Source organism: Sander lucioperca, chromosome 5, assembly GCF_008315115.2.
Source record: "Sander lucioperca isolate FBNREF2018 chromosome 5, SLUC_FBN_1.2, whole genome shotgun sequence".
Classification (NCBI taxonomy): domain Eukaryota; kingdom Metazoa; phylum Chordata; class Actinopteri; order Perciformes; family Percidae; genus Sander; species Sander lucioperca.
The window spans coordinates 10,708,078-10,718,419 of NC_050177.1; the positions used below are offsets into that span (position 1 = coordinate 10,708,078).

At 41.6% G+C, this 10,342-nt stretch overlaps 1 protein-coding gene across 1 annotated transcript in view; it reads left to right on the top strand.

Moving 5' to 3' along the window:
• Positions 1-7,533, top strand: part of map3k10 (mitogen-activated protein kinase kinase kinase 10) — a 37,750-nt gene extending 30,217 nt beyond the window's left edge. Inside the window, exons 6-11 of the mRNA XM_031296649.2 lie at positions 340-462; positions 558-696; positions 1,993-2,105; positions 2,194-2,489; positions 4,144-4,678; positions 5,504-7,533. Coding sequence (XP_031152509.1) covers positions 340-462; positions 558-696; positions 1,993-2,105; positions 2,194-2,489; positions 4,144-4,678; positions 5,504-5,904 — 1,607 coding nt within the window. The 3' untranslated portion in view covers positions 5,905-7,533. The remainder of the gene's footprint in view (positions 1-339; positions 463-557; positions 697-1,992; positions 2,106-2,193; positions 2,490-4,143; positions 4,679-5,503) is intronic.
• Positions 7,534-10,342: the final 2,809 nt, after the last annotated feature.

The following is a 10,342-nucleotide window of genomic DNA, read 5'->3' on the forward strand; positions in this document are numbered from 1 at the left end:
AATCAAAGAAGACTTGCATGGCTTGAATTATATTCTTTTGGGAATTGAACACACTGAGACACAGTAGCTGACAGTAAATCAGGGGAGAGAGAGAGATGGGGAGTGACGTGCAGCAAAAGGTCTGGGCCAGATGCATAGCCTGCTGGTGATGATGGTCAGCACTTTTACCCCGGGCCACAAGGGTGCCTCTGTGTGACATGTTTTGACGCGATTTGTACTGAAGCTCATACAAGTCAGCACCTCGCTGTGTGTGTGTGTGTTTCCAAAGTTAGGAAATGTCTGACAAATAAAAAACGATTCATGTAAAAAAAAAACTTCTCTTTTCTCACTCACCTGTAGGCTTTGAGCATAAGATCACTGTTCAGGCGTCTCCCAGTGTGGACAAGAGGAAGACTCAGGGGAGCGAGAGCACCACCCCGCCTGCCAGCCCGGGGGTCATACCCCGACTCAGAGCCATAAGATGTGAGTGCAAACACCTGAAAGTCAGAAAGCATCCTGTGTGAGAGAAAGAGAATGTGAGGTAGAAGTGTAATGTGAATTATCTGACTGTCCCTCAGTGACACCGAGCGATGGCAGTAAGACGTGGGGACGCAGTGCTGTTTGTAAGAAGGAGGACCTGTCGACCAGCAAGAAGAAAGGACGCACCTGGGGACCGAGCTCCACCCTCCAGAAAGAGAGGGTCGGCGGGGAGGAGAAGTACGTGCACAATTCGTTTACATACCAGTGATGAATGTTAAAGCTAGAGTGCCTAGTTTCTGCTGCCCCCATGAAGAATTCTATAAACAAAAACCTTGTAAAACTGTCAGAGCGTCCACATGATACAAGCCTTACGTGACCGTGCACCGCCCCCCTATACGCAGTTGCTAGTAGCATAGGAGGACACGGAGGATTAAAAAAACATGATGGACTCTTCAGAAGAGGTTATTATCTTCACTCGAGTTTCTGCGCGGGAAAGTTACTGGACGGCACAATCTTCTTAACATAGACATACTGAGAAATACAGAGAGAGTTGTGTGGAGCTGACAGTCTTAATTAGCTTTGTAGCAACTCATTTGGCAATGGCTTAAATGTAACGGACGTTTATTAATATAAAAAAGTTACTCACTAAAGCTTTAAAGCAGTTTTACCTGATGAAGTCAATTTATGGTGTGCGGAATGCTCAATGGTGTTTTAAGCCGCCAATGTCTCCTTCCAGGCAGCACTGCGACCGTTGACTTCAAGGCACCTAACCCTAACCATAACCATAACCATAACCATAACCATAACCATAACCATTGCCTAATCCTAGTGCTGTTGGGCGGCTTAAAACACGTGCGGAACAGATTATTTTGGGAAAAGTTTCAGAAGTGATTCATGTTAAATGATGACATGATAAACACATAGCTGTATTACTGTAAAAGTGAAGTGAACACATTTTTTTTTCAGTATACAATTTGTTTGAAAAAATGAAGAAAAAAAAAACATTATTATTATATACACCTATTCTAATTAATTGTAAGCTGTGCAGCCAACCTTTCCTCACACATTTACACAGATATTGACAGATAAATGTAGCAGAAAGTCAGAAACTCATTTCTAACAGTAGGGCGGCATTTTCTAGGGTTAGTACCTGATGAAACTGCAGTGACAAAAATTGGATCCCGAGGATCGTGATGATTGTTTTCTGTTACAGATTTCACAGGCGAGAATAAATTGCCTTTTCTCATATTTTTCTAGACAGATTATTTCTCCTAACACCGAGAAACAAAACTTTTCAATCAATATGGCATTACAATGTGCAGACCGGACAGAAGCAGAGCAATTATCTCTGAAAATTTGATTAAGAAAAAAAATCTATGTTGTGTATGATGGCTGTCCTCATCTGACATCAACCTTTTTGTTTCTTATTTTATTCTATCTGAAAACAATATTGTTGCACTTGGTTAATTTGTTGTTGTTTTAGAGGTTAGTTCTGGTTGGTGGTTTCTTGACATCATGGTATCTCTTTTGCAGACTGAAGTCACTCGGTGAGGGATGCAAAGTTTGGTCCTCCAGTGCACCAAATCTAGGAAAGTCCCCCAAACATGCACCCATGACCGCCGGCTTCTCCAGCCTCAACGAAATGGGTGAGTCTTTGCTTTTCATTGTAAGTTAGTCACAAGAATCAATCATATCAACCCTTTTATATTTCCCTTTTTTTCCTCTCCTAAACAGAGGAGTGCTGTGAGTTTGAGGAGTCACCAGGGTCCCTGCTGCCCTCAGAGACCAGCAGTAACGGGGCTGTGGAGGACTTGGGGTCCCTGTGGGGAGGCTTGGGGCCAAACACATTGCCTACTGTTAATACGAGCTCCTGTCAGGGGCCCGGCGGCGTGGGGACGGGGGTGAACTACCAGGACTCGCTCCGTCGCAGCAGCCAGAGGAAGAAGAGTGACATGTTGCTGTTGGGTTGTGCCTCTCTGCTCGCGTCTGTTGCCCTTGGACAAGACCTGCTGCAGCTGGGAAAACGGCAGGTGAGCAAACAGCACAAAGAACAGAGAGAGAGAAATGTCATCAAACATCCTTAATTTATAAAACCTCAACAGTAGTTAACACATAATGCTTTTGACAGGTCACAGTACACACAGTGTACCTTATAGTAAAAGTCCTATATTTTTCAACTTGAGACCTCTTATACAATAAATACATGAAAATACCATAAAACAGCTAACAAGCTATTTTGTATCATTGCCTAATAAAGATACATACACTTATAAAAAATGTATCCAATTAAAAGGAGAAAAACACAATTGTTATGCAGAAGAAGAAGTCTTAAACATAACCATTGAATATGGTTAAGTATTTATTTTGCAGCAGTCAAATCAGCAAATTAGGTACTTGATAATGTCCAGAAAGAATCATCGTCCATTCCGGTCAACAAGGTATAATCTGTTAAATAAATGCAATAAAGTAGAAGATGTTTGTGTCCAAAACCACTCAACGCCAGGACACTCCCAGTACAAATGTAGGAAAGTGTGGTCTTTCGAATAAAAATGAGAAGAATAAAAGTGGAGAGGAAGTAAGTTTCATTGAAAGCGTTTTCTGAAAGTTACATAGGTTTAATGTTTAAAATATTTATGTAAAGGTTTACCGGAACTCCCCTTTAAACTTTACTTACCTCAAATTTAACAACAAGCATTTTAGAGTAAAACTATTACTGTTATAATCTGATCTGCCCACAAATCCTACTACTGCTTATAACAAGAATACATATCTAGAATGAGTAAGCACAAAACAATCCACTACTGACTACTTCATATGTAACCATGTTCTACTAAATGCAAATATATAGTTTTGGTATTTTGTTGCAATATTTAAGTACTAGTAGCTGATATTTCAATATATCAATCATATATGTTGCATGGTTTCAGTTTTCTTGGGAGCAGTCATTATTTCTACTTAACTCTGTCTGCTTATTGCTTGAGATCTCTGCAGTTTGTGAGGTTTTATGGATTTTTTTATAGTTTTATTTTATATATGCCTGTCTGCAAACAAAATATCCCTTTCACACATTAATTATTCTTTTTATTAGGTACCTGCCCTGTTAAAACAGCTTCCACTTGCAGGCAGAGACACTTACTGTATATACAGTCAACGATTTCTCAGATAAATGTTAACACACCAAACAGGATAACACACCATGTCGTAAAGCATGCGTCGTCTCATGATTGTACAGTCTCCTCATCCTAAACTAATAAATCACCTTGGGATGAGAAAAACAGGATGAACAACTGCCAAATTATGTGTGCGACGCTGTTGAGTCAGCATGAACTGAGGTCTGCATGGACGATTTCCAGCACCTTGTTGATTTTGTGTTTAGAGGGTTACAGTTATTACTGTCTGTTGTCGAAGCAAACAAAGGCCGATACAGAGTGTACAGTGAGAAGAGCAATGAAAATAATGATTTGGATGTAATCTTTTGCTGTAGTTGCCTTAATAGGGCGGGGAAGTGATTTTCCAAGAAATCAAGTAACATATTTTGAAAAGAAGCTTAACACAGCAGGGCAAATTAGCCCAGCTGTTCAGTTGTTTCAGTGTTGCAATGTTTTTTCAGCTGATTGTATTTAAGTAAGACTTCTGCTTATTGGCATGACAGCTTTTTTTAATGTGACCTGATGTTGTTGTCAGGTGCTCCAGGATGAACAGGACCTCAGAGAGGAGCAGCGTAAGAAGAAGGAGGGTCTCTTCCAGCGGACGGGACGTTTCCGTCGCAGCACCTCTCCACCCAGCAGAAACCTCTCCCTCTCCCTCTCCAGACATCAGGACTCTACGCTCCCCTGCATGGACCCATCTCCCTCTGTTACACTCCTTTCTTTGTCCTCTCTGTCTGACTGCAACTCCACCAAGTCCCTTCTTCCCTCTGACCCAGACGAGTACCCCCTGACCCCGATGACGGGGGTCAAAACACCGGTGGCGCCACCAGCTCCTGCCCTAAACCCTCTCTTGGACCTGCGGGCGGAGAGCTTCAAGAAGGAGCCCAACCAGTCGCTCACGCCCACCCATGTGTCCGCAGCCATGGCCCTGAACAGAGGACACAGACGGACCCCTTCGGAGGGGGCGATACGACCCAGAGCTCAAACTCTGGGACACTACAGGACGCCGTCAGATGGAAGCATGCCCATGCCTCCTCCACCGGGGGCACCACACACCGCTGCTAACAAAGGTAAGGGACTGATGATTTAGAATATGCTTTTTACAATGTTAAAGAAACATATGATCAAAGTTTAATAGCAGTTCATCCAATATCTGTTGAGATATATCACAGTTGTATATTTTATTTAACCAGGAAGTCTCTTTTAGAAACATTATCTCTATTACAGGAGCAACCTAGACAAAATGGCAGCGTTAAATAGTTAATATGAAGGACACACACTCTCTCGTATGGTATTGCTGCTGAGAGCAGGGACTGCTTTAAAATCTCCCTATTGGTGCATTCATGGCTTGTGGGAAACCCTGCCGTCCTGGATTGTTAATATTAAAAACTTTTGCACAAACACTCCGCCAGGTTTGACCCATTTATCATCATCATCATCATCATCATCATGTCATGTTTATTTCAGCCAGAACTCATCTACAATTCATCTAGGAATTATTATAACAATGATACTCATTTTAGTTTGACGCAGACTCTCCCTCAACTCACACCAGCCTTTAATGTATGAAAACACATTCTTCTTACAGTTGTTAGGTAGACACAGTGGGCTACTGTAACACCAGCAGAAACACTGATATATCCTCTGATGCTTCATTATCTGATATAAAGCTGCGACTGACGATTATGTTTTATTATCCATAAGTCTGCAAAATGTCCGTAAAATGTCAAAAAAAGAGTCCAAAGTGACATCTTCATCAACCAACCGTCAGAAACTAAAAGTTTTTAAGGATACTTTCATATATGTCCAAGAAAAGCAAGAAGCTAGAGTCAGAGAATATTTGGTATTTTTTCACAGCAATGAGACTTTTTTTTTTTTTATCTTTCATTATTCAGGTCCACAGGACGTCCTGGACATTCCCCGCCTCCCTGACCCCTCTGCCATCTTCCCAGTCCCCCAGCGGCGTAAAGCCCCTGCTCCACCGATTCCTGACCCGGTTCCCCTCTGCCTCATCAGCCCCCTGGAGAGACCCAAGACGCTGGAGTTTGCCCCCCGGCCGCGGCCCACCCCGGCCAGGATGAGAGCTGACCCCTGGAAGCTGGGCTCTCTCTCCCGGACCCTCAGCTCGTCGCCAGGCAGCAGCTGCGACAGCCCCTTAGGCTCGGGGGACAGCAGCACCAGCAACGCGCGACCCAACCTGATGGACATGGACGTGGAGGGCCAGAGTTTGGACAATACTGTCCCTCTGTGTGGAAAACAGCAGCCTGCCACTCTGTATGGACAGCAGTACTCATAGTGAAAAACAGCCAAGTCTACTTTTCTGCATTGGAACCTGTTCCAGGACATTAGCGCTTGGGCTGAATGCCTACTGATGTCTGAGCCGAGCAAATTGCACGCACTGAAGTTGGCAAGAAACACCACACTTCTTGTCACGGTTTAGGCACTTACTGGAAGCCATTCCTATCATGTGTCCTTTTAGTGTCGTGATAAGGTGTGAAACCCTTAAAGCAAGCCTTTCCCTGATTGTGCTCTAATCTGCACGACACTGAGGGTCCTAGAGGCCTTTTAAAAGCCTTGTAGTGTGCTCACCCACCTACCTTACCCAGTACTTCTTCCCATCCTTGGAAGCCATCTCTACCTGCTTCTTAGTGCCCCCTAGACACTCACAACCTACAAAAGCCATTCAAGTACTTAAAAATCCACGTTTGTTGACTTTGCTAACTGTTCATTCCATTTCATCTGCCTGTGCTTTTGCTTGTCTGTGTAGCTGCCCACTTTCTGCCTGTATCTCTCACTCCAAAGAAAAAAAATGTGCATTCACATTTCACCTAAACATTCTTAGTTTCAGGAGTGTTTCATTGACAAACACAGGAGCTGGACTGTTTAGAATTCGTAATAGTGTCTTTGTTCTTATTTTGCACGCTGTTTGTTCTGCCAGTGCACAAACATCTCCCATAAACTCTGCCTTCATCCTGACATGTGTCATCTCTCTGCATAGGGGTCATCGTCCTCCAACCTCCAGCACCATCCCAACCCCAACCTGTTAGCAAACATTTTTTGTATTGGTTTGGCAGACCAGGTGTGTTTCTCTTTGTGTGAATGTGTATATATTACTGTACATGTGTGGAAGAACAAAAAGGGTACTTTTTTTTTTTGTGTGCTGGTGCTTTTTCAGTGCGTGTTGTTTTACGTGTGAATGGTTTGCTGTATGACACTTGCAGGCGGCACTTCTTCACAATAAGATGTTTGTCTTATACACGTTTTACATTCCTCACTAGCAGTCAGTAGCACTCTGTATGGATCCCGTTCATGCCACTGAAATGGACCCAAAAGAAGGAAACACTGAGGGAAAATGCTACTTGGTTTCAACATCAACCTCATGTTGGACCGTTTGGAAGCTTCACATTCTCCTCTGACCGGTTGTCTTCAACATCAGTGGTACTTTAGGAGTCATGTTGTGCAACTGGTCAGCCTATCTGGACCAGTGGACTCTACTCACGGCTGACAAATCAACTTTTATCTGCGGAGTTGTTTTCGCACAGTTCGTCTTGGCTGCAGGTACTTGACAGTGCAATTTTCTCTAGGTGAGTGTGTGTGTGAGCGTGAATATGTGTGTTATTATTTGTATGGGATGATGACAATCCCGTTGGTAGAAGAGTGAGTCCAAACTCATTCTCCTTGTGTGGTTAAGAACACTGAGTATTTATTAAATTTATTGTTATTATAGGAAAGGATTAATTGTTATTATGATGCTCTTCCTGGAATATGTGTATATATTTGTTAATATAACAGGAAACAACCTAGGAAACTGCGTACTGAAACGTCCATGTTGTCTCCAGTCTCAACTTATGACATTTCTGGGTTCAATGAGGAATAAGTGTGAAATGTGATGAATGAGAGGCGAATAAAAAAACAAAGAAAAATGCTTCAGCATCATTTCATATCCGAACAGTGATGGAAGAAATACTCACATCATGCATTCATGTTTTAGTATTTTACTGTTGTAGCAGGTCAAGGTGGAGCTAGTTTTAATTACTGTATATACAGTTTGGTAGTTTAGCCCAGTGGTTTCCAACCTAAAGGTCAGGCCTGTCCAAGGTTAACAATCAGAACCTGGGGGATGGTGAGATGATTAATGGGAGGGGGGAAAAAAGAAAAACATTTAGCTACACCAAACGTTTCTCTAATGTTTAATGTAATTTTTCCTTCTTCGAGCCTCGAACACTTATTTAAATTAAAGTTTAGACGGGAAATCACTCTGCTAACATCTCACAGACATCTGAAACGTGACGCTGCTTTGTTATAAGAGATCACAAGTCAAAAAGGTTTGGAACAAATATTCGGATCTTTAACAATTTTTACAATCTCAACAATTCATGAGCTTACAGTATGTTTTTTATGTAAAGTCATAATCGGAAAAGTATCCGGTACTTAACAACTGTCATGTAAATGTAGTAGTGAGTGAAAAAGGACAATATTACCCTCTGAAATGTAGTGAAGTAAAAGTATAAAGTAGCATAATGAAAATACTCAAGTAAAGTACTCTTGAGTAGTGATGGTTGTGCAGTTAAACATGGTTTGCTGGTTACCTGCGTGTACCAGCAGAGACAAAGGAGACTGCAGTAACAGGCAGAATCCTCAAGGTGTCACCACTGTGGCCTATGATGTCATATCATTTCCCAGTCGGCTGTTTTTCTCCATGTAATGAATTCCTATAGTCACTCTCTGACTCTGCAGTTACCATGAAAGGCAGATGAAGGTGCTCTCATGCATCCATCGCAGTAAACAAAGATTTTATGATTCAATTCTGAGATGTGAGAGTGGAAAGAAATCTTCTAAATGCCAAAACAAAAGGTGATATTTCACACTGACGTGACAACAATGTTAAAGACGAATCCAGTGTACATGCTGGGTATACAGATGATGCAAACACACTCACAGGTACACAAGTCCTCACACACTCCACCGTTGTGTCTGTCAGTGTGACCGCCAATCAAACACACTTCCAGACGCCAGCCAGTTACCTAGCAACACCTCTTCACTTCCATGGTGATGCTATTAAAAGCAACAACAAAGGAAAAAAGGCAGAAAAAAGGGATGATGGGTCTGAAAATGAAGTGAGGAAGATAGAGAGAGAGAGAGAGAGAGAGAGAGAGAGAGAGAGAGAGAGAGAGAGAGAGAGAGAGAGAGAGAGAGAAAGAGAGAGAAAGTGAAAGAGGCTGAGCATCGCCGGGCCGGTTCACAGCTCAAACACACACACACACACACACACACACACACACACACTGGTAGAAAGACATTCTGTATCTGCCATAACAGCAGTGACTCTCACATGTTTGTCACCTTCTCTCTCTTCCCCTTCATGGTTTCCTCAACAGTTTTGCACCATGTTTCCTGCTTTCTTTCCCTGTTTTTCCTTTGTTACAGGGAGCAATCACATTATAGAGATATATATTCTATATATATTCTGAATATGAAAAGATTCAGGTGGTGATAAGGTTGGTGTCACTTCAAAGAGGAGGATGAGGAGAGATGCAAGAAGAGACAGTAAGAGGTTGTTCTAGTTGTGTTCTATTCTGAAGTGAACAACTAACCAGATTGCCTGCCAGTTGGTGTGTCTCAGATCTGCAAAAGGACTCTCTTTGTCTCTAACTAAATATTTAAACCAAATAAAGTATTTTAAGGATAGAATAACTTGAACCCACACTGGAGAAAATGTTGACTAAGATGTGGAATAATAAAGGTCCAGGTTATTTTTTTATGATGCATTCATGATCAATCAGATCCCAGAGTGAACCTTTACCTCTCTTAGAAACTGAAAATGAAAATGTAGGATGTTTAAAGGGGAACTCAATTTTACATGTTTAAATAATATAATAAATAATACCTAAACCGGTGTTGTGAAATTTGAAAGACGTCAGTTTTTACCAGGCAAAAGGAAAAGTGTAACAAAGAACATGTTATTGGTTGCATTATGGGATATCTGTTTGATTTTGACTATTGAGTATTTGCGCTAATCATATCACATAATCAAAGCCAACAGTGTTCAGAAAAAAAGAGCACTGAGAGACTTAAATCTGCTGATGAAGATCGTGTGATATGATTGAAAGCTCCAGAACAGCTACTATTTGCTATTTCCAAGGTCAAGAATGAACATCATCAGATCTATTTTGTTTGACTTTAGACAGCTCTTCATGTGTAAAACTGGAGGAATGTCCCTTTAAAATAGTACACCACAGATTAAGCATTGTACTCTACTATAATATACTATAATACTATTAAAAATGCATTAAAATGTATGCAGCAAAACCTTCACTTTTATTCCACCCACTTTTTCTCTGCTCAAAACCCGGTGCCTACATTGCCCACAATGCAACTCCACTCATTACGCTAGGAGCAGCTAATGTAGCCTCGAGGTGCTATCCTCAAGCAGAGATAAGGAGTGGGCTTTATAATTTAACTTGTAGTTTTCAGCTGTGAATGACACTGACTCAAGTGACATCACTTGAGGCAGTTTATCAGAACTTATCCAACTTTTTCCAGATATAGGGTTAGGGGTAGAGCTGGGCAATATATCGATATTATATCGATATTGTGATATGAGACAAGATATCGTCTTAGATTTTGGATATTGTAATATTGTAATATGACATAAGTGTTGTCTTTTCCTGGTTTTAAAGGCTGCATTACAGTAAAGTGATGTACTTTTCTGAACTTACCAGACTGTTGTAACT